The sequence below is a fragment of the Scyliorhinus torazame genome, chromosome 9 (genome assembly GCF_047496885.1).
Source record: "Scyliorhinus torazame isolate Kashiwa2021f chromosome 9, sScyTor2.1, whole genome shotgun sequence".
NCBI classification, from domain to species: Eukaryota; Metazoa; Chordata; class Chondrichthyes; order Carcharhiniformes; family Scyliorhinidae; genus Scyliorhinus; species Scyliorhinus torazame.
Window position 1 is genome coordinate 215091345 of NC_092715.1, and position 25123 is coordinate 215116467.

Consider the following 25123-nt stretch of genomic DNA (forward strand, 5'->3'; position numbering starts at 1 on the left):
TGGAGACGACCCTGGGCTTGCACCTGGTAAGATATAGGGCCCGTTTGGCGAAAGATTACGCCAGGAACCCACTGGGCACCACCAGCAAAATTCCAAACGAACACTGGGTCACTGGGCGCAAACTGCTGAATCGGCCGATGGCGAGAAAATCCCTGTCCCTGCCATTCTTGTGTGCGACGTACCTTTGCGCCAATGTCCGGGAAAACCATACTAAGGCGGGCGCGAAGTCTCCAGCACATTAGGAGTTCTGCGGGAGCTACCCCAGTCACCGCATGGGGGGTGGTCATATACGTAAACAAAAAGCGAGCCAGTCTCGTGTCCATTGATCCGGAAGACTGCTTCTTTAGGCCTCTTTTGAATGTCTGCACTGCGCGCTCTGCCAACCCATTTGAAGCCGGGTGGTAAGGGGCAGTGTGGATATGGCGTATGCCGTTCATCTTCATGAACCTCGCAAACTCCTCACTCGTGAATGGAGTGCCATTATCCGTGACCAGCACCTCGGGGAGGCCATGCGTACTAAAGGACAAACGCATCTTTTCAATTGTTGCGCAGGACGTTGTCCCCTGCATCTTATGCACCTCTCGCCATTTCGACTGGGTGTCGATTAATAGAAGGAACATGGATCCTTGAAAAGGGCCTGCGAAATCTGCATGCAAGCGTGCCCAAGGCCGCCCTGGCCATTCCCAGTGATGTAGGGGCGCGGCCGGCGGAAGCCTCTGATGCTCCTGGCAAATGGAGCAGTTTTGGGCCACCTTCTCAATGTCGGTGTCGAGGCCTGGCCACCAGACATAACTACGGGCCAACATTTTCATTTTGATCACACCTGGATAATCCATTGTGCAGTGCACGCGTGGGTTCGAATCCCATCCTCGTCGCCAGTTTTGTGAGGGCCACGAAGAATCCAGCACGAGTTTTAAGGATACAAAGTAATAACATTTATTTACAATAACATATATATATATAACAGCAGCAATAACTTCCCTTGCTGCACACTCCTTCCTGCTGGTTCCAAACTGGCCAGCTTTATTTATACTTGGAGTTTACTAATGATTTCTCCGCCCCCCCCCCTCATTGGGGAAGCTCATACTCCCACAGGATTGTGGGATTGTCATTAGTCCCCAGCCAATGGTAAGCAGGCAGGTTATAACAGTGGGGAAAGGTTGGCCCTCCGGGGTTGAGGATGTTGCCCATCTGCTGGGGGTTGTGATGTCCATGGGTGGGGGGTGGGGGGTTCCTCGATTTATTTTTGACATCTGGGCACTGTTAAAAAAGGGCGCACCGATCTCCAAGAAGTCGGTCTCTAAGAACCATCGATGTCTGGCACCATGGGGGCCCTGGCGCCAATCCCCGTTGCAGGGGTGCCATCGGCTGGCATGCCCATGCTAGAGTATGCTCTGTGGCCCCCGTCCAGTGCATCTCCCCTCCCCGACCCTGGCATGGCCCCACCCCCAGGCAGTCTAGCCAGAAACGGCAGCCCACGGTCGCAACTCTCCATGTCCTACCACCACTCTCTCCCTCATCAGCCACAGCACCTGTTTCTCAATTTTTGAAAGCACAAGTGAACCTCGCCTTCGGGAATTCGCCCCAGTGGAACCGATTCTCCGCTCAATCGCATTTCCTGATTTCGGCGTCAGCCGCCCCCTAAGTGTTGGATAATTCAGAGAGAATCTCCCCAAACTCCAAAAAAAATGACTAACACTGGGTGAATTGAATGGGCGGCACGTGGCACAATGGCTAGCATTGCTGCCTACAGATCTGAGGACCCGTGTTCGAATCCCAGCGATGGATCACTGTGTCATGTGAGAGTACCTTTAAGAAATGGATGTTTAAGCAATTTCCCTTTAAGAAATGGAGTGATCATATTACTGCAGTGATGTCAGAGGGTGGGGGGAGCAGAGCTCACTTCTGCTTTTTGAGTTTCAGTTTGAGAAGGCAGCTGGGAGTGTCTGTGTGTTTTGCTGAGAGCTGCATGAAGAAACACAGAGCTGGTCTGTTAATTTTTGCAATGCAAAGACTAATATATTGAATGTAACCTAATGTGCTCCTATTTTTGAAGGTTTGAAGTCTTTTGGATGTTTAAAGGAACAGTTTGAAGGATTATTTAGTGTTGTAGTCTTTTGGGGTTATCTTTGAAGTAATGGGTGTTAAGATACTCAATGTTTGTTTTAAAAGGGTTAACTTGAGTTCATAGAATAATCATTGTTTTGTTTTAAAAACCACTTGTCCATTTCTGCTGTATCACACCTGGAGAGTACGCCGTGTGCTTCCCACACCACAATCTATTAAAAGTTGTGGGTCGGTTGAACTCCATGAAACACTTTGGGGTTCTGTAAACCCGGACCCATAACAACTGTCCATGTGGAGTTTGTACATTCCCCCTGTGCCTGTGTGGCACACCACAACCCAAGGATGTGCAGGTTAGGTGGATTGGCCACGCTAAATTGCCCTTAATTGCAAAAAAAATAATTGGGTACTCTAAATTTATTTTAAAAAACAACTCTGAGTGAATTGTGATCATGATCGCGCCCAAACGTCCAGCGACAATCCCCCACGAATTCCGCCCAAAATGACACTTCATTTTTTGGGAGAATCGTACACAAGGTCTCTATTTATAGTCTGACCCAAAAGACAGAGGCGCAATTTAACGGGAAAAAAAGAGTCCCAATTTGGGTGTGTTTAGAGGGGTGTTTCTTGATGTATGCAGCGCCGAGAATCACCCCGCTATTAAACGGGATTCTGGGGTTTTTGGGGGGCCTCGGTGAGGAAAGCCCCGACGAGGCCGCACTTAAATTAATTTCTTGCACACAAAATGAGATTGGGGGACCATTTGTAAATGCCGCCCTGAACTCTTGACCCCCATCACAGCACCTGACCTACCGATTAGGGGGACCTTGAGTCCCCCCTCACCCCACCTCCTAAGCGCAGAGCACCCCCAGGCCCAATCCCCGGCACGGGCTACCTGGCACCCAGTTATCTTGGCACAGGGCAGCACGGTGACACAGTGGTTAGCATTGCTGCCTACGGCGCTGAGGACCCGGGTTCGAATCCCAGCCCTGGGTCACTGTCCGTGTGGAGTTTGCACGTTCTCCCCATGTTTGCGTGGGTTTCACCCCCACGACCCAAAAATGTGCAGGATAGGTGGATTGGCCATGCTAAATTGCCCCTTAATTGGAAAAAATAATTGGGCACTCTAAATTATTTTTTAAAAAAGATATCTTGGCACTGCCATCCTGGTGCCCTGGCAATGCCCCTTCCAGCCTGGCTGTGCCACCCGGGCAATGCCATGGTGCCAGGATGTCAAATGGTAGTGTCAAGGTGCCAGGCTGTCAGTGCCAAAGTGCCCAGGAGGCATCAGGGATGCTAGGGTACCACCCGTCCAGAGTCCCACCATCCAGGAGCCTCTGGTGACCTGGGCGATCACCCCTCCTCTCCAAATGCTGTTATGCCTAGTCCACATTTGTGAAAGCTGGTGCTAAATAGTGGTATGGCGAGGTCTCCCAGGCACGGGCGGTCAATCCTAGGCTTTAGGAGGCTCCGGAGTAAACATATTTAAGGGAAGATAACCGCTCACTTAAATCTGCAAATCTGGATCCAGCCCAGTGAGGCCGAGATCCAAATCGCGGCGTCTTGCGAGATATCATTAGATTGTCCCCGGCATCGTAAATCTCACGAGGGGCCTCTCGGCAGATTTATAGGCTTTGTCGCGTCACCGAGCCCCGTACGATCGAGCCCACAACCTCCAACTGTGCAGCACTCCCTCAGTATTCCACTCGTGCCAGCCTAGGTTTCATGCTCAACTTTCTGGAGTGGGACTAGAACTCATACCCGTCAGGCTCAGAGGTATGTGACTACTGAGCCAGAACTGACACTTAACTGTAAGACTCTATTAACTAGTCATACTTAACTATACCTGTCAAGTGGGGACAGTGGTTAGTACTGCTGCCTCATGGGGCTGAGGTCCCAGGTTCGATCCCGGCTCTGGGTCACTGACTGTGTGGAGTTTGGGCATTCTCTGCGTGGTTGCATGGGTTTCGTCCCCACAACACAAAGATGTGCAGGGTAGGTGGATTGGCCACGCTAAATTGCCCCTTAATTGGAAAAAATGAATTGGGTACTCTAAATTTATTTATTTTGCTTACAAAAAACCAGAACCAAATATAACCTCAACAAAGGCACCCAACAAGTCAATTACTTTTTCTTTTGCAAACACATTTAAATGTCCTCATTGAACTTTTGGGCCAGGATTTTGAGGACAGAGGGGTTTCTCTTCCCACCATCCTAGGAGTCAGCAGAACATCTTCCTGCTCATACTGCCTGCCCCACAACCATTTAAAGCTCCAACAAGTGTTCATTTGCTGGGGATGGGTCTTCCACCTCTCTTTTTCCAAGAGCGAGTCTGATCCACCGCTGACAGCAGCTCTACTCCACTTGTGTTCCACAGGATACAATCAGAACCCAGGGGGCACATATTTCCACATCTTTCTTGCAGCTACTTCTAGATCCAGCCTTCTATTTCTTCCTTTCCAGTTGACCCTGCACCTAGACTACATCCCTTGGGTTGGCCAGGCTACACGTTCTAGCGTCTAAACGCAGGCACAGTCCCAGCTTCTCAGTCTTGCTCCTGGGCTTCACTGATCCACAACTATCCAACTTTTACCCTGAAAATACTGCTCCTGGGATTCCTCTGAGCCCCAGCCCCCTCAACAGCAGAGAGCTAATGACAGCACTTCAACTGCATGGAGCCAATTCTCCTGTCCATCTGCTCCCAACTCACTGTTCACTGACCCTTGAACTGACCGGTGACATCTGCCAACACGGTGCTGCCTCTGTTGCCGGGCAGGAACGAATACAACAACACTTGGTGCATTCTGTCGCCTAAAGGTTACAATCTCCAATCAACCAATGGCCATTACCTGATGCTAAGGTTGAAAAACACAGGCAAACAAATCATTTTAATGGTCATTTCATCGTACGTTGAATTGGTGTTCTCTGATTCTCAACCTTTCTGCCAATGGGAACAGATTCTCCTCTTCTACTCTTGTCCAGACCCCTCATGACTTTGTATAACACTTCTCAAATCTCTCAGCCATCCTTTTTCCCCGAGAGGAACAACCGTTGCTTCTCCAATTAATCCATATGACTGAAGTTCCTCATCCCTGGAACCATTATAGTCATGGAGGTCTACAGCACAGAAAAGGGCCTTTGGCCCATCGCATCTAGACCAGTCCAAAACAACCACCTAACTATTCTAATCCCATTTTCCAGCACTTGGCCCACAGCCTTGGCATTGCCTGGCTGGAGAGATGGTGTAGCAGGGAGGGATTTAGATTCTTGAGGCACTGGGTCCGGTTCTGGGGAAGGTGGGACTAGTACAAACTGGACATCTAAATACTTCTTAAATGTGATGAGGGTCTCTGCCTCCACCACCCTTTCAGGCAGCGAGTTCCAGACTCCCACCATCCTCTGGGTGAAAAGGATTTTCCTCACTTCCCCTCTAAACTTCCTACCCCTTACCTTAATCTATATCCCCTGGTCACTGATCCCTCCGCCATGGGAAAGCGTTTCTTTCTGTCTATCTATGCCCCTCACATGGTGGCACAATGGTTAACACTGCTGCCTCACATCTCCAGTGACCCGGGTTCAATTCCAGCCTCGGGTGACTGTGTGGAGTTTGCACGTCCTCTCCATGTCTGCGTGGGTTTCCTCCGGGTGCTTTGATTTCCTCCCACAGCCCAAAGAAGTACAGGTTAGGCGGCTTGGCCATGCTAAATTGCTCCCTCATGTCCAAAAGATTAGGTGGGGTTACGGGGAGAGGGTGGAGGCATGGGCTTTAGTGGGGTGCTCTTTCCAATGCCCGCTGCAGACTCAATGGGCTGAATTGCCTTCTTCTGCACTCTAGGGATTCTATGATGTCCCCCCTCAGCCTCCTCTGCTCCAAGGAAAATAGCCCCAGTCTATCCAATCTGTCTTTGTAGCTAATTATGAATCTTTTCTGAATCCTCTTTTATACCTTCACATCATTCCTAAGGATTGGACTCAATGCAGTTGAGTCTGAACCAGTGTATTACAATGATTCAACATAACTTCCTTGCTTTTGTACCCTATTCCTCTGTTTATAAAGTCCAGGATCCCATATGCTTTATTAATCACTTTCTCAATCTGTCCTGCCACCTTCAATGATTTTTGTACGTACACCCAGAAGCTTATTGTACCTTCACACTGCTAAGGTGAGGAGCATTGGTACCATCGGTACCAATAACATGGGTAAACTGAAGGATGAGGACCTGTAAGCTGAGCACAGGAAGTTCGGAGATAAACTAAAATGCAGAATCTCAAATGTAGTAATTTCGGGATTACTCCCAGTTCTACATGCTAGCGAGGGCAAGAATAAGAGGATAGACTAAATGAACACATAGCTGGAGAGATGGTGTAGCCGGGAGGGATTCAGATTCTTGAATGGGACCTGTTCTGGGGAAGGTGGGACCTGTACAAACCGGACAAGATGCACTTAGGCAGAGCTGGGCCCAATGTCTTTACGGGGGCTTTTGCTAGTTCAATTGGGGAGTATTTAAACTAGTGTGGCAGGGGGTGGGATCCCAGGAGTAGGATCAGATAGGTCAGATCAGGAAAATGGAGGTAGAACAATAGCCAGTGATGTAGAAGATGCAGTGATAGACTTCAAATTACGGGAGAAGCAAAGTTTAAAAAGTGTCCAGAAGGCAAAATGGTGGGGGTTAAACTGTTTGTACTTCAATGGGTCCGGACGGAGTCCCCGGTCGTGCAATCAGACCATGAGTGGACCACCTAGCGGGTGTGTTCGTGGACATCTTTAACCTCTCCGTTCCGAGATTCTCACCTACTTCAAGACGACCAAGAAGTACTTCAAGAAGTACAGGCAATGTGCCTCAACGACTACCGCCCAGTGGCCCTGACATTTATTATTATGAAGTGCTTCGAGAGGTTAGTCATGAGACACATCAAATCCAACCTCCCAACTTGTCTTTATCCACTGCAATTCACATACCACCACAATCGGTCCACAGAAGATGCTCTCTCCATGGCCCTACACTCATCCCTGGAGAATCTAGACAACAAGGATACCTATGTCAGGCTCATGTTCACTGACTTCAACACCATAATCCCAGCCAAGCTCAAACCCAAACTCCAAAACCTGGGACTTGGCTCCTCCCTCTGCAACTGGATTCTCAACTTCTTGACCCACAGACCGCAATCAGTATGAATAAGCAACGGCACTTCCTCCACGATAGTCTTCAATACCAGGGCCACGCAAGGCTGTGTAATTAGCTCCCTACTATACTCCCTATACACACATGACGGCATGGCAAAATTTGGCTCCAACTCCATCTACGACCGTAGTGGGTCAGATCTCAAACAACGGTGAATCAGAGTACAGAAGGGAGATATAGAACTTAGTGGCATGGCGCAATGACAACAATCTCTCCCTCAATGTCAGCAAAACTAAGAAGCTGGTCATCGACTTCAGGAAGCCAAGTGTTGTCCACACACCTGTTTGTATCAATGGTGCCAAGGTGGAGATGGTTAACAGCTTCAAATTCCTTGGTGTACACATCACCAACAATATGTCCTGGTCCACCTACATCAATGCTAGAACCAAGAAAACACAACAGCGCCTGTACTTCCTCAGGAAATTAAGAAAATTCAGCATGTCCACATTGACTCTTGCCAATTTTTATTATGCACCGTAGAAAGCATCCTATCTGGCTGCATCACAGCCTGGTTTGGCAACTGCTCAGCCCAAGACCGCAAGAAACTATAGAGAGTCGTGAACACAGCCCAGTCCATCATGCAAGCCCCCCTCCCATCCATTGACTGTTTAAACCTCCCACTGCCTTGGGAAAGCGGGCAGCATAATCAAAGACCCCTCGCACCTGGGTTATTCTCTCTTCCAACCTCTTCCATCAGGCAAATGATACAAAAGTTTGAGAACAAGCACCAATAGATTCAAAAACAGCTTCTTCCCTGCTGTTACCAGACCCCTAAATAGACCTCTTTAGGACTGAACTGATCTTTCTACGCATCTTCCCTACAGTTGTAGCAATATATTCCGTATGCTTCACCCATTGTCTTATGTTTATGAATTTACATTGTGTATTTATGGTATGTTCTATGTATTAATGTATGGAGCGATCAATACTTTTCACTGCACCTTGGTACATGAGACAAGAAATAAATCAAATCAGATGAAAGGAGTATTACAAGCAAGATAGATGAGTCAAGGGCACAGGTAGACAAATGGCAGCAGGATGCCGTTGCTATAACGGAAACCTAGTTAAAGGAGGGACAAATTGGCAGCTCAATATCCCTGAATACAGAGTTTTCAGGTAGGATAGAGTGGGAGATAAAAAATACTCGGTGTAGAGAGTAGCACTAATGGTTAAAGAATTCATTCCAGTTGTGAAAAGGGATGATATACTAAATGGGTCAACAAATGAGGATTTCTGTGATGAGCTTACAAATAAAAAAGGGGGAGTGACACTACTGGGAGTGTACTACAGACCCCCAAATAGTGAATGGGAGATAGAAGATCAAATATGTAGGCAAAGTTCTGCCTGTAAGAAGAAGAGGGCAAAAATAGTTGGAGTCTTTAACTATCCCAATATCAACTGGATTCAAACATTATAAGGGGCAAGGAGGGAGAAAAAATCATGCAGTGTGTCCAGGAAATAATTTTCAACCAATTAGTGAGAAACCAAATGAGAGGAGATTCATTTCCAGACTTAGTCTTGGGGAACGAAGAAGGCTAAGTGGGTGAAGTGATAATTGGCGACCATATCAGGGACAGTGATCACAGTTCGATTCAGTATTACCATGGAAAAGGATAGGGATAAAGCAGAAGTAAAAGTTTTGAACAGGGGGAAGGCAGATTTTTTGCAGGAATGAGAAGGGACTTGGCTGAGGTGGACTGGCCAGCACTGCTCGAGGCTAAATCAGTGGAAAACCAGTGGGAAGCACTAGAAAATGAGATCCTAAGTGTACAAAGTCAACATGTCCCCTTCAAAAATAAGAGTGGTACGACCAAGTCTAGACAAGCCTAGTTGTCCAGAGGAATACAGGGAAAAATCAAACAGAAAAATAAAGCATACGATAGGCACAATGAACTGAGATAGCCCAGACTAGTATAAGAAGTACAGGGAAGAGGCAAAGAAGGAAATAAGGAAATGAAAGAGAGGACATGAAAAAAAATTAGTAAGTAAAGTTAAAGAAAACCCAAGATGTTTTACCAATATATTAATGGTAAAAAGTTAGTGAAGGAAAAAGTGGGACCTATTAGAGATGAAGAAGGGGACTTGTGTGTAGATGCAGAGGCTGTGGGAAGGATTTTAAATGAACATTTTGTCTCTGTATTTACAAAGAAAAGGGATGATGCAGATATAATGGTCCAGGAGGAACACTGAGATATTCGACATGATAATCATAAAGAGGAAAGGAAAAGGAAAATCGCTTATTGTCACAAGTAGGCTTCAAATGAAGTTACTGTGAAAAGCCCCTAGTCGCCACATTCCGGCGCCTGTTCGGGGAGGCTGGTACGGGAATTGAACCGGGCTGCTGGCCTGCGTTGGTCTGCTTTCAAAGCCAGCGATTTAGCCCTGTGCTAAACCAACCCCAGGGAGGAAGTACTCAAAGGGCTGGAATCCTTGAAAGTTGATAGGTCCCGAGAGCAAGACGGATTGTTTCCCGAGGCTGCTGAAGGAGGTCAGGGAGGGGGTAGCAGACGCTTTGAGATTGATTTTCTAATCCTCACCAGGGGCGTCATTCTCCGACCCCCCGCCGGGTCGGAGAATGGCCGTTGGCCGCCGTGAATCCCGCCCCCGCCCCCGCCGAAGTCTCCGGTACCGGAGATTGGGCGGGGGCGGGAATCGGGCCGCGTCGGATGGCGGGACCCCCCGCTGGATTCTCCGGCCCGGATGGGCCGAAGTCCCGCCCAGGAATTGCCTGTCCCGCCGACGTAAATCAAACCTGGTATTTACTGGCGGGACCAGGCGGCGTGGGTGGGCTCCGGGGTCCTGGGGGGGGGCACGGGGTGATCTGACCCCGGGGGGTGCCCCCACGGTGGCCTGGCCCGCGATCGGAGCCCACCGATCCGCGGGCGGGCCTGTGCCGTGGGGGCACTCTTTCCCTTCCGCCTCCGCTACGGCCTCCACCATGGCGGAGGCGGAAGAGACTCTCCCCACTGCGCATGCGCGGGAAACTGACAGCGGCCGCTGACGCTCCCGCGCATGCGCCGCATTTCCGCGCCAGCTGGCGGGGCAACAAACGCCATTTCCGCCAGCTGGCGGGGCGGAAATCCCTCCGGCGTCGGCCTAGCCTCTCAATGTTGGGGCTAGGCCGCCAAAGATGCGGAGCATTCCGCACCTTTGGGCCGGCGCGATGCCCGTCTGATTGGCGCCGTCTTTGGCGCCAGCCGGCGAACATCCCGCCGTTGGGGGAGAATTTCGCCCCAGATACAGGAGAGGTACCGGAGGACTGGAGAAATGCAAATGTAGTTCCATCGTTTAAAAAGGGATCAAAGAAAACGGCAAACAATTATAGGCCAGTTAGTCTTATGTCAGTGGTGGACAAATTGGTAAAATCAATCCTGAGGATTAACTGTCAGGTCAAAAGGTTTGGACTAGTCAGGGAGGAACAGCATGGACTGGTTAAAGGACGGTTTTGCTCACAAATTTGATTGAATTCTTTGAGGAAGAAACAAGAAGGGTTGATTAAGGTAGTGCAGTGGATGTTGTGTATATGCATTTTAGCAAGGCATTTGACAAGGTCCCACATGACAGATTGGTCAACAAAATCAAAGCCCATGGGATACATGGTAATATGGCAAACTGGATAAAAAGTTGGCTGAGTGACAGGAAACAAACAGTAATGATCAAAGGATGGCCTTGCGAATGGAATGTTGATTCAAGTGGTGTTTCACAGAGCTCGGTGTTGGGACCCTTATTGTTTGTGTTATACATTAACGATTTGGACATGACCGTGTGGAGCAAGATTTGCAGATGACACAAAGATTGGCCGAGTGCTGGACAGTGTAGAGGATAGCTATAATCTTCAAAATGATATAGATGGTTTGCTGGAGTGGGTGATAAAGTGGCAGATGGTTTTTTATACAGTGAAGTGTGAGATAATGCATTTAGGGAGGTCAACCCGTTCTAGGGAGTACACAATAAATGGGAATATACTAAGAGGGGTAGATGAAGTGAGAAAGATCTTGGTGTACAAGTACACAGGTCCCTAAAGACAGCAGTTCAAGTAGACAAGGTTGTAAAGAAAGCAGATGGAATGCTTTCCTTCATTGGTATAGAATATAAATGTAAGGAAATAATGTTGGAATTGTACAAAACACCGGTGAGGCCATAACTGGAGTATTGCGTGCAATTCTGGTCACCACATTACAGGAACACCTAATTTGTCCGGAGGGAGTGTAGGGAAGGTTTACAAAAATGTTGTCAGGGCTAGAACAGTGTAGCTATGAGGAGAGATTGGATAGGGTGGGTTATTTTCCTTGGAACAAAGAAGGCTGAGGGGGTGACTTAATTGAGGTGTACACAATTATGAGGGAAAGAGATAGAGTGGACAGGATGAAATTGTTTCCCTTGGCGGAGAATTCTAGAACCAAGGAGCACAGATTCAAGATAAGTGGGAGAAGATGTGGAGGGGACATGAGGAAGAACTTTTTAATGCAGATAGTAGGTGTCTGGAATTTGCTGCCCGAGTTGGTGATGGAGGCAGAGACCCTAAACCCTTATATAAATAGTACCTGGGTGTGCACCTTTGGTGCTATAAACTATAGGACTATGGACCGGGTGCAGAAAGGCAACCTGCGTGTCCACAGGCTGGCATGGATGGTTTCCACGGTTATATGGTTGAGGGCGCTGAGGAAAAAAAGTCGGATTAAAAAGATAGAGGAGAGAGTTCATGGTCTGAAGCTGCTGGAAGTATTGTTGAGTTCAGAGGCTATACCGTACCTAATCAGAAGCTGAGGTGCTGTCCCTCCAGTTTGTGTTAGGCTTTGCTATAACCAGCCAAGGACAGATATGTGGGTATGAGAGCCACAGTTGAAAGGGCAAGCGACAGGAATGTCGGGGTCATGCTTGCAGACTGAGCGAAGGTGTTCCACAAAACAGTCACCCAGCCTGTGTTTAATCTCCCCAGTTATTTTGAAATTCTGGCATTACACTCAAACCTACTGCAATCTAACCTGCATTAGAACAGTAACTTCACTTCAGAAGTACTAAATTGGCTGTAAAATGCTTTGCGATGTCCTGAGGTTGTCAAAAGGTTAATTATTTACATATTGAAAACATGCATATGCTTTATTGATATCGTTCTTAAATCCATTTTAAAGTAACCAGGTGACTGCCCCCTCTCTGCTAACATCAACAATAATAATCACAAGCCTTTAAAACTGGTGAATTTATGGGACTGGTTAGCAGAAATGGTTGAGATTCAAAAAGCTACAAGTATAATTTTACTATCACATTCATAAGGGGAAATGCACTTTCCAACTCACCTAAAACTTCACTGTAATACGAGTCCCACTCGTGCCACAATTGATTGCACACCCTAGCGTACAGGAGAGAGTAAAGAACATTTTGAAATCTCTCAGTAAAGGTCATTTTATCAGTAAACTCTGACAGAGTTGCAGGTACATAGGAAGGAGGAGCTGGGAGTTGTCCACAGAGTCTCTCCATGGCAAATCCTGGAGAGAATCTCAGAGTGAAAATAAAGGGAATTCCCAGCTTCAGAGCCAGAAGGTCACCGCAGTAATGGAGAGGGTCAGCCAGCAGAACTTTAAACTTTGAATCGTGTAAGTCTTGCAACAGTTTGTGATTTTGTAATATTCCCTCACAGATTTGTCTGTTCAGTTTTATTCCATTTGCCATGATCGCTGAGAATCTTCTATACCCGGCCCAGTAAGATAAATAAGGTTTCTCGTACATGAAGAATGCCACCGATTCCTTCAAAAAATCTTCATATAATGCAGGGTCAAATGGGACATCAAATACTTTGAACTTCGTGGCGGAGGCCTCAGAATAATCAATGTAAAGTGCAGCAGAATATGCAGCCACAGTAACTTTATGACCCCTCTCGATCAGCTCCTCAATGACAGGTTTTAAATTAATCCAGTGACTGCCTTCTGCAGGCCAGATAAGCACATTGTCACTGGTCACGCTCTGGAGAAAGAGGAACACTGTAACCAAATATCTGAGCTGCATAATGTCCACCAGGAATGGCTCAGACACCGAGTCCTTCAAAACCACCTTTACGAACACAACAGGAAGCTGCTCCTAGCAGTACAAGTCAGAACAAAACAAAACCATTTGGAGGATAATGTTCACTTCTGCATTATGTGGTTAAGGCAAATGGTTAATCCTGGACTGGATTATGAATTATTGGGATTGAGTCTAGTTTCAATCATTAACTTTCAAAAGTGAATCTGACAAGGAAACATTGGTTGGCAGGTTAATGTACAGAGGAGTGGGTCTAATTAGAACATAGAACATAGAACATTACAGCGCAGTACAGGCCCTTCTGCCCTCGATGTTGCGCCGACCTGTGAAACACTCGAAAGCCCATCTACACTATTCCCTTATCGTCCATATGCCTATCCAATGACCATTTGAATGCCCTTAGTGTTGGGGAGTCCACTACTGTTGCAGGCAGGGCATTCCACACCCTTACTACTCTCTGAGTAAAGAACCTACCTCTGACATCTGTCTTATATCTATCTCCCCTCAATTTAAAGCTATGTCCCCTCGTGCTAGACATCACCATCCGAGGAAAAAGGCTCTCACTGTCCACCCTATCCAATCCTCTGATCATCTTGTATGCCTCAATTCACCTCTTAACCTTCATCTCTCTAATGAAAACAGCCTCAAGTCCCTCAGCCTTTCCTCATAAGATCTTCCCCCCATACCAGGCAACATTCTGGTAAATCTCCTCTGCACCCTTTCCAATGCTTCCACATCCTTCCTATAATGCGGCGACCAGAATTGCACGCAATACTCCAAATGCAGCCGCACCAGAGTTTTGTACAGTTGCAAAATGACCTCATGGCTCCAAAACTCAATCCCTCTACCAATAAAGGCTAACACACCGTACGCCTTCTTAACAACCCTCTCAACCTGGGTGGCAACTTTCAGGGATCTAAGTACATGGACACCGAGATCTCTCTGCTCATCCACACTGCCAATAATCTTACATTAGCCCAGTACTCTATCTTCCTGTTATTCCTTCCAAAATGAATCACCTCACACTTATCTGCATTCAACTCCATTTGCCACCTCTCAGCCCAGCGCTGCAGCCTATCTATGTCCCTCTGTAACTTGTAACATCCTTCCGCACTGTCCACAACTCCACCGACTTTAGCGTCATCTGCAAATTTACTCACCCATCCTTCTACACCCTCCTCCAGGTCATTTATAAAAATGACAAACAGCAGTGGCCCCAAAACAGATCCTTGTGGTACACCACTATTAACTGGACTCCAGTCTGAACATTTCCCATCAACCACCATCCTTTGTCTTCTTCCAGCTAGCCAATTTCTGATCCAAACTGCTAAATTACCCTGAATCCCATGCCTCCGTATTTTCTGTAGTAGCCTACCGTGGGGAACCTTATCAAACACTTTATTGAAATCCATATACACCACATCAACTGCTTTACCCTCAGTCACCTGTTTGGTCACCTTCTCAAAGAACTCAATAAGGTTTGTGAGGCACGACCTACCCTTCACAAAACCGTGTTGACTATCTCTAATCAAATTATTCCTTTCCAGATGATTATACATCCTATCTCTTATAAACCTTTCCAAGATTTTGCCCACAACAGAAGTAAGGCTCACTGGTCTATAGTTACCTGGGTTGTCTCTACTCCCCTTCTTGAACAAGGGGACAACATTTGCTATCCTCCAGTCTTCTGGCACTATCCCTGTAGACAAAGATGACTTAAAGATCAAAGACAAAGGCTCAGCAATCTCCTCCCTAGCTTCCCAGAGAATCCTAGGATAAATCCCATCCGGCCCAGGGGACTTATCTATTTTCACACTTTCCAGAATTGCTAACACCTCCTCATTATGAACCTCAAGCCCTTCTAGTCTAGTAGCCTGAATCTCAGTATTCTCCTCGACAACATTGTCTTTTTCTTGTGTGAATACTGACGAAAAATATTCATTTAGCACCTCTCCTATCTCCTTGGACTCCAAACACAACTTCCCACTACTGTCCTTGACTGGCCCTACTCTTACCCTAGTCATTCGTTTATTCCTGACATATCAATAGAAAGCTTTAGGGTTATCCTTGATCCTACCTGCCAAAGACTTCTCATGTCCCCTCCTGGCTCTTCTTAGCTCTCTCTTTAGGTCCTTCCTAGCTAACTTGTAACTCTGAGTGCCCTAACTGAACCTTCATGTCTCATCTTTACATAAGCCTCCTTCTTCCTCTTGACAAGTGTTTCGACTGCTTTAGTAAACCACGATTCCCTTGCTCGACCACTTCCTCCCTGCCTGACAGGTACATACTTATCAAGGACACGCAGTAGCTGTTCCATGAACAAGCTCCACATTCCCATTGTGCCATCCCCTGCAATTTTCCTCTCCATCCGATGCATCCTAAGTCTTGCCTCATCGCATCATAATTGCCTTTCCCCCAGATATAACTCTTGCCCTGCGGTATATACCTATCCATTTCCATCATTAAAGTAAACGTAATCGAATTGTGGTCACTATCACCAAAGTCCTCACCTACCTCCAAATCTAACACCTGTCCTGGTTCATTACCCAGTACCAAATCCAATATGGCCTCGCGTCTCATTGGCCTATCTACATACTGTGTCAGGAAATCCTCCTGCACACATTGGACAAAAACGGACCCATCTATAGCGTTTCCAGTCAATATTTGGAAAGTTAATGTCCCCCATAACAACTACCCTGTTGCTTTCGCTCCTATCCAGAATCATCTTTGCAATCCTTTCCTCTACATCTCTGGAACTTTTCGGAGGCCTATAGAAAACCCCTAACAGGGTGACCTCTCCTTTCCTGTTTCCAACCTCAGCCCATACTACCTCAGTTGACGAGTCCTCATCAAACATCCTTGATTAACAAGGCTACCCCTCCCCCTCTTTTACCACCTTCCCTGAGCTTACTGAAATATCTAAACCCCGGCACCTGCAAGAACCATTCCTGTCCCTGCTCTATCCATGTCTCCGAAATGGCCACAACATCGAAGTTCCAGGTACCAACCCATGCTGCACGTTCACCCATCTTATTCCGGATGCTCCTGGCATTGAAGAAGACACACTTTAAACCACCTTCCTGCCTGCCGGTACACTCGATAGCTAATCAGTTGGGGCAAGTAATATGGCTGACTTGCTGCCCAAACGCTCTATTGTGGCTCCTTTTAAACACCGACTGCTCTGGAGCAACCGCAAACCGCTTGTGACACCGTACATTTGGCACGGACTGTGACAATCCAAAGAAATCTACATCAAATGGGGCACAAATACAGACCCAAATGTGGCCTGACTGAAGGACGCTGAACTATAACAAGGTGCTGCTATTACTGTTGGCGATCCGTTTAGCTCAGTTGGCTAGACGGCTCGTTCATGATGCAAGGCCAGCAGAGCGGGTTCAATTCCTATACCAGTTGAGGTCCCGCCTTCTCAACTCTGTCACTTGCCTAAGGTGTGGTGATCCTCAGGTTTAATCACCACCAGTCACCCTATGGTCATCTGGGACTATGGTGACTTTACCTTTTGAACTATTGCTGTCAGCAGTATCAGCAGATACACCCGGGAACCATAGAGTCACTCATAATAGAGTGAAGTATTGGGCGTGGCGGCTTCTGAACAAGAGATGATGGCCAGTCCTATAACCTTCAGTGACCTGTGGTCATGCACAATTTCCTCTTCTCTACTTCTCCATTTCCTATTAGGTATTCCCTTACTTTGTTTGCCTTCCGCAAATACATTACTTAAGATTTCTCCTGATAACTCTGCGTCGCAGCCTGTGTGGAGTTGGCACATTCTCCCCGTGTTTGCGTGGGATTTGCCCCCACAACCCAAAGATGTGCAGGGTAGGTGGATTGGCCACACTTAATTGCCCCTTAATTGGAAAAAATGAATTGGGTACTCTAATTTTATTTTTAAAAAGATTTCTCCTGATAGCATTCCACTTTCCATTTTAGCCCCACTTGGCCAATCCATTGATGTCTCCCGCAGTTTACAGCTTGCTTGCCTGTTATCAACTACATGGCCAATGTCTGTGTCATCTGCAAACCTCTTAATCACATGTTCTCCATTCAAGGCACAATTTAATGGCCATGTTGCGCTTAAACGTGAGCGCGACGAGGCCGTTAAATCGTGGGAGGGGCCAAAATTGAGAACCACGCTGGGCACCGATCTGTTTGTGGTTTTCACGGGCCCTCCCCCATTAGCGAAATCCGGATCCCGCCATAGCGTGGTGAGAAACCAATAATCACCACCTCCTCCCTGGTAGCCCGGCAACGGATCTTGTTAACGTGGAGAGACTCAAAACCCCCGAGTGCGGAGACCTGGGTTAGTGACATGGCGGGGTTCCTCAGCCTGGAGAGAATAAAGTTTGCATTGAGAGGATCCTGGCTGGGGTTCTCCCGGCGGTGGCAACCTTTCCTTGACTTTCTAGGCGAGCGGTAAGATGTCAGCAGCAGCAATAGGAGAGGGGTGGGGGGGGGGGGGGGGGGGAGGGGGGGGGGGTCGGAGGGCTCAGGTGGGGGAACTGTCTATTTAATGTATATTTTCAATTTTGTATAATTATAACAGCCACCTAGTTTTGTTAAATATTTTTCATTTATATTTCTGTGATTGGTTATGTACAAATTCTGTTTGAAAAAAGCTTTAATAAAAGCAAATTAAAAAAAAAAAAAATCTCCATACAATTAACAGGAGCGACCCACTATCTCATTGTCTCCAGTGATCTAACCAACTCCACAGCAAGTGGTCACGCGGGCGCCGATTAGTACACCTTTTAAAAACGTGGCAGAAGGTCTGCTGCGGTGACCCGAGGAGGTGAGTAGCCATCTTTGCTCCCAGGCAAAGAAGCCGGGGGCACTTGGGTTGCTGCCCCTGTGCTCGGAGGTGGAGTCCCGTGGGGCCTATCCCTGTTGAGGTGGCCTGCCATTGGAGGGGGGGGGGTCTCAGCACCCACGTGTGCGCCATGTCAATCTCTGGGACCCTTGGACTGTGTGTTTCCATTCCGGGAGCAACCTCAGCTCTAGCCCCACTGACCATCCAATGTCCACTGACCGTGGAGGCCTCTGGTCGCCCGGCTGAAGGCTACTGTTAATAGGGAATTGACAATCACAGTTAAGAGATCACTTCACACCTTCCAAGTGGACCCACATGGGTGGGCCGGCCATATAGCATGTGGGGGTTATTGCCTTGTATCCCAACCAGATTGTGATGCCTGGACTGTGCCTGAACACTGCTGGAGGCAACACCACAGACGCAGCGGCCAACATCCGAACACCCAGTGGCTGGACCCAGCACTGGTGTCATATCGGCGACCTGAGGGTGGGTGTTTGCACAAGGGAGAGGACAAGTGCGCGGTCCAGGTAACGTTACATGTAGGTGACTGGGGTACAGGGTGTGGTGTCTGGTGAGCAGGGGCCCATGCTGCGGCCTTTCGTGCGGAGGCAGGAATTGTCGGATGGGAGGGGGTTGGGAGTGGAGGGTGGGGGTGAGCGATGGGGGACATGGAGGGTCCCGGGGGGGAAGGCACTGCTGGCTGTCAGTCTCACACCCTCTCCCAATTCCTTACAGATGTTACCCTGAATTAATGACATCCTGGACCTAGCGGAAGCTGCTCCCGTGGTGCTGCTGGCAGGCCAGGCAGCCAGACTCCAGAGAAGATGGCGGCAGCAGTGTTGACAGAGGCTCGAGACGGCTGTCCATGTTCTGGGCCCCGCCCCACACCCTGTGGACCCAGCTGCACAGCAGGCCAGGAAGGGAAGGCTGGAGACAGCCCAAGGTATACTGGCGTTGTTGGTCTTTCGAACAGATGATGGACAGCGTGTGCTACAGGAGACTACATTTTCACTATGCCCCAAAGGATCGCCACTGAGGTCCTAAAGGGAGTAAATCCCAGGAGATACTAATGAACTTCCCCCATAATTCCCTCTTGAAATGGGAAAGGAAACGCCACTCTCCCACACTAACTGCAGTTTTAAGCTTTGATGGCAATGTAGCATTGAATTCCCATTGGCTGCAGCATTTCTCTGCAAAGCAAAGAGATTAAATTGTTTCTAAAGCGCTTTTTGAATTTTCTGAAAATGTTAAAGTGCTTGCACACCAGGGGGCATGTATGTTTTTCCAGAGTCTCCTCCATTCTGATCCTTCTTTGCTGAGATCTTTCGGTAATGACAGAGCTCACAATCGCACCTCACGGAATAAATCAGAATTTCAACCCCTTTTTGCTCCAGTACAAGAAATTGCTCAAACTCACCTAAAACTTCACTGTAATACGAGTCCCATTCACGCCAGAGCCAGTGGTACATCAGGTCATACATGCTCATGTAAAGGATGTTTTGAACTCTCTCAGCAAATGTCATTTTATCAGAAAGTTCTGACATAGCAACAAGTACATAGGAAAGGGGAGCAGGCAGTTGTCCACAGAGCCGCTCCAATGCAGATCCGAAGGAGAATCTGAGAGTGAAAATAAAGGGAATTCCCAGCTTTACAGCCAGAGGTTCACCACAGGATGTACAGGATCAGACAGCAGAACTGTAAACTCTGATTCTTCCAGTTTTTGCAGCAGTTTTTGGTTCTTGATGATTCTGTCACATATCTGACTGTTCAGTTTTGTTGCATCTGCGACGATTTTTGCGAATCTCCCATATCCATCCCAGGAGGATAAATGAGTTTCACGTAGAGCCAGTAGTGCAGAAAGCTCTTCAGAAGATCGTTGTATGTGTCACTGGTAAACGGTACTTCAAATACTTCAAATTCCGTGGGTGAGGGTTCAGGATAGTTTATGTAGAGTGCAGCAGTATGTCCAGCCACAGTAATGTCATGGCCCCTCTCGATCAGCTCTTCGATGACGGATTTTAAATTAATCCAGTGACTAACGTCTACAGGCCAGAACAGCGCATTGTCACTGGCAACCCTTTGACAAAAGAGGAACATTATAAACACATGCCTGAGCTGCATTATTGCCGATCCAGAATGGTGTAGAGTCATAAATAACCAACACTGACTTGTCAAATTACATGTTTAGATGTAAATCACTTCTCCTATCTGTGGTAAACCACTGTAGTGTATCATATGTGTATTGTGGTAAATGGCCACTGTATTAGATGTAATGGCTCCGCCTCCCCTCGGGCCCGGTATAAAGATGGCTGGTCTCCGCCTCTGATCCAGTTCGGGATCAGAGGCCAGGAGGCTGCCAGTTTAGTTTATTAAAGCCTCAGTTACGTTCACCACTCGTCGTGTGTTCATTGATGGCATATCAATTTAATAAACTAAACATCTGAGATGAATTCATCATTCAAGCCTGATCGCCTGGAGCTGGACCCATAGGCAGCCGACGCCACTGCAACATCCGAGCACTGGCTAAGCTGATTCGAAGCGTACCTCTGATCCTTCACCGAAGACTTCACCGACCCCCTAAAGAAGCAGATCCTCCACGCACGGGTGAGCACGCAAGCCTTTCTTCTCATCAGGGACGCCCCCTCGTATACGGAGGCGATAATGCTGCTGAAGGGACAATATGTGAAGTCTGTAAACGAGGTGTATGCTAGGCACCTTCTTGCCACGAGACGACATGCCCTGGGGAATCACGAGCAGAATTCCTGCGTGCCTTGCGGGTACTCTGCCGGAACTGTGACTGCCAGGCGGTATCGGCTACCCAACACGCGGAGCTGTTGGTCAGGAACGCTTATGTCGCAGGCATGAATTCAAACTACATCTGCCAGCGATTGCTAGAAGGGGGTACACTCGGCATCCCAGAGACACTGCAGCTCTCAAACTCGCTGGAGGTGGCCTTCCAGAACATGGAGGCCTACACCACCGACCGCGCGGCACCCTCGTGGGCGCCGCCATCATCCGACCCGGGTGCGGCGCAAGCCTGTGCCGCGCAGCAGCCCGCCAACGTCGGAAGCCCGAAGTGCTACTTTTGCGGCCAGGGTAATCATCCCAGACAACGCTGCCCTGCGCTGCAACGCGACTTGCAACAGGTGTGGGAGGAAGGGCCACTTTGCGAAAGCCTGCCAGGCCCGATCGCTCCCTAAAACTTCTAGGCCCAGCAGCGCTGCCTGCTGCCTGTCGGGGCCGCCCCCAGCTGCCGCGCCACCCGCCATGTGCAACCTGTGTGCGCCGCCATCTTCGTCGCTATCTTCAATTTTGGCCGCCACATGTGACCCATGGGGGCCGCCATCTTTGACGTCATCTCCGATGCCACCCGCCACGCACGACCCATGGGGGCCGCCATTTGGGACCACACTGCAGCCTCCTGGGAGGCCTGCTCACCCAATCGTACGCTGGCCGCTGCTACCTCTGACTGGCCTACCCATCACCTTCCGAAGCTCGCCTCCATCACGCTCGATCAGTCCCGGCCTCATCACCTCACAAAATCTACGATGACCGTCTGGATCAACGGGCACGAGACGGCCTGCCTTTTCGACTCCGGGAGCACAGACAGCTTCATTAACCCAGATACAGTAAGGCGCTGCTCCCTCCCAATCTTACCCGCGACCCAGAAAATCTCCCTGGCTTCCGGATCACATGCAGTAGAAATTCGGGGGTACTGTGTCGCGACCCTTACTGTACAAGGCGTAGAGTACGCTAACTTCAAACTCTATATCCTTCCCCATCTCTGCGCTGCCCTATTACTGGGGCTTGACTTCCAGTACCACCTCCAAAGCCTTACTTTAAAGTTTGGTGGTCCACTGCCCCCCCCTCACCGTCTGTAGCCTCGCGACCCTTAAGGTCGCCCCAACCTCGCTCTTCACTAAACTCACCCCGGACTGTAGGCCTGTCGCTACTAGGAGCAGACGATACAGTGCCCGGGTCAGGGCCTTTAGCAGGTCAGAGATCCAGCGACTCCTACGAGAGGGGATCATTGAGGCTAGTACCAGCCCCTGGAGAGCCCAAGTGGTGGTCGTCAAGACTGGGGAGAAGCACTGGATGGTCATCGACTACAGTCAGACCATCAACCGGTACACGCAGCTCGATGAGTACCCCCTCCCCCACATATCTGACATGATCAATCAGATTGTGCAGTATTGAGCCTTCTCCACAGTTGACTTGAAGTCCGCGTACCACCAGCTCCCCATCCGCCCGGAGGACCGGCAATACACTGCCTTCGAGGCAGATGGCCGCCTCTACCACTTCCTCAGGGTCACCTTCGGTGTCACCAATGGGGTCTCGGTCTTCCAACGAGAAATAGACCGAATGGTTGACCAGTACAGGCTGCAGGCCACGTTCCCGTACTTAGATAATGTCACCATCTGCGGCCATGACAAGCAGGACCATGACGAAAACCTCCGGCACTTCCTTCACACCGCTAAACTCCTGAATCTCACCTACAATAAGGAAAAATGCGTTTTCCGCACAACCCACCTAGCCATCTTTGGCTACGTTGTGGAAAACGGAGTCCTGGGCCCGACCCCGACCGCATGCGCCCCCTCCTGGAACCTCCCCCTCCCCACTGCCACAAGGACCTGAAGAGATGCCTGGGGTTCTTCTCTTACTATGCCCACTGGATCCCAATTATGCGGACAAGGCCCCTCCACTCATTAAATCCACCACTTTTCCCCTGACAGCTGAGGCCTGCCTGGCCTTCAACCACTTCAAGGCAGATATTGACAAAGCCGCGATACACGCTGTGGACGAGTCCATTCCATTCCAGGTGGGGAGCGATGCATCGGACTTTGCTCTGGCCGCTACCCTCAACCAGGCGGGCAGGCCCGTGGATGTATTCTCCCGTACCCTACATGTCTCCGAAATTCGACACTCCTCCGTCGAAAAGGAAGCCCAAGCCATTGTAGAAGCTGAGCGACATTGGAGGCATTACCTGGCCGGCAGGAGATTCACTCTCCTCACTGACCAACGGTCGGTTGCCTTCGTGTTTAACAATACACAGCGGGGCAAGATCAAGAACGACAAGATTCTGAGGTGGAGGATCGAGCTCGCCACCTATAACTACGATATCTTGTATCGACCTGGGAAGCTCAATGAGCCCCCAGATGCTCTATCCCGCAGTACATGGCCCAGCGCACATGTAGACCGTCTTCGGGCACTCCACAATGACCTTTGTCACCCATGGACCACCCGATGTTTTCACTTTATGAAGGCTTGCAACCTGCCTCACCCCACCGAGGAGATCACGACCGTGACCAGGGACTGCCAGGTCTGCGCGGAGTGCAAACCGCACTTCTATCGGCCAGACAGGGCACACCTGGTAAAGGCCTCTCGCCTTTGAGCGCCTCAGCATCGACTTCAAAGGGCCGCTCCCTTCCACTGACCGTAACGTGTACTTCCTCAACATTGTGACGAATACGCAAGATTCCCCTTTGTCATCCCCTGCTCTGACATGACTTCTGCCACCGTCATCAAGGCCCTGCACAGTCTTTTCACCTTGTCTGAGTTCCCCACCTACATCCATAGCGATCAGGGATCCTCCTTCATGAGCGACGAGTTGCGTCAGTTCCTGCTCAGCAAGGGCATCGCCTCCAGAAGGACGACCAGCTACAACCCCCGGGGCAACGGACAGGTGAAGAGGGAGAACGCGATGGTCTGGATGGCCGTCCTCATGGCCCTACTGTCTAGAGGTCTCCCAGTCTCCCGCTGGCAGAAGGTCCTCTCCAATGCGCTCCACTCCATCCGGTCGCTCCTGTGCACTGCCACCAACGAGACCCCTCACAAACGTGTGTTTGCCTTCCCCAGGAAGTCCAGCTCCGGGGTCTCGCTTCCGTCCTAGCTGACAGTCCTAGGGCCCGTCCTCCTCCGGAAGCATGCGAGGAGTCATAAATCAGATCCCCTCGTCGAGAAGGTCTTGCTCCTCCATGCCAATCCACAATATGCCTACGTGGCACATCAGGACAGTCTCCCTCCGGGATTTGGCACCTGCAGGTTCCCCAGCGACCATCACCACCACCCCCGACCCTAAACCGTCTCCCCCCCACCTCTACCCACCTGCCTCAAGAATTCGCACCCGCAGGCCCACCGGCGACCATCATCACCGCCCCCGCCCATACACCGCCCCCCCTCCACCGACTCAACAACTGGGTGAAGAAGAGGACAACACGCTCCCGGACACGCAGGTCTCGACACCGGTGCCCACACCACAGCCGGGACTGAGGCGTTCACGGCGGAAGGTCAAGGCCCCCGACAGACTTGATCTTTAAGGCCACTTCACCCCCGCTGGACTTTTTTTTTAACAGGGGGTGAATGTGGTAAACCACTGTAGTGTATCATATGTGTATTGTGGTAAATGGCCACTGTATTATATGTAATGTGGTAAACCACTGCCGATGGCTCCGCCTCCCCTCGGTGTAAAGGTGGCTGGTCTCCTCCTCTGATCCAGTTCGGGATCGGAGGCCAGGAGGCTTCCTGTTTAGTTTATTAAAGCCTCAGTTACGTTTACCACTCGTCGTGTGTTCATTGATGGCATATCACTATCAGTATGAATCAGGACAAATCAAGCCCATTCGCATATCAGACATTAAGCCATGAGGGGCAATAAAGTTCTGTTTTACGTGATAAGGAGATGGTAAATTCAAAATCCAGGACTGGATTCAGAAATGCTACAATTGGATGCAGGACTTCATTATTCAAACAGTTGTTTGATAGTAAACAACTTGATTATTGCTGTGTAAAGAGGCATGCTGCTGAAGATTTTCATTGTGCATTCAACAAATTTTTGATATACCTTCTATTTCCAGCGAGGTTGACCGAGCACTTTTCAGGACCAAAGGTCACCGCCTTGATCCCATTCGTGAGCACATGTGATACATGTCGAGTCATTTGCTCACTGTAGCGCACAATGACTTACGAGAGAGACGAATAGAGGTGAAGTCGATGAGGCTTTATTAAGCGTGACTTGTTCCCAGCAGTTCAG

The 25123-nt window shown here is 49.1% G+C and overlaps 1 protein-coding gene and 1 long non-coding RNA gene across 9 annotated transcripts in view; one reads left to right on the forward strand and one right to left on the reverse strand.

Moving 5' to 3' along the window:
- ugt2a5 (UDP glucuronosyltransferase 2 family, polypeptide A5) overlaps positions 1 to 25123 on the reverse strand; it is a 118227-nt gene that overhangs the window by 72613 nt on the left and 20491 nt on the right. Inside the window, exon 1 of one of the 8 annotated variants that reach the window (XM_072517089.1) lies at positions 12545 to 13328. The exons of 6 other annotated variants lie outside the window; for them this stretch is intronic. In XM_072517089.1, the coding sequence (XP_072373190.1) occupies positions 12545 to 13250 (706 nt within the window). In that variant the 5' untranslated portion in view covers positions 13251 to 13328. Of the gene's footprint in view, positions 1 to 12544; positions 13329 to 25123 lie in introns of those variants that run through there. One more of the 8 variants, XM_072517085.1, reaches the window with a different exon arrangement.
- Positions 12699 to 20483, forward strand: LOC140429737 (uncharacterized). Its single transcript, XR_011949179.1, has 3 exons — positions 12699 to 12841; positions 17953 to 18075; positions 18829 to 20483. It is a non-coding gene; the product is annotated as an uncharacterized lncRNA (long non-coding RNA).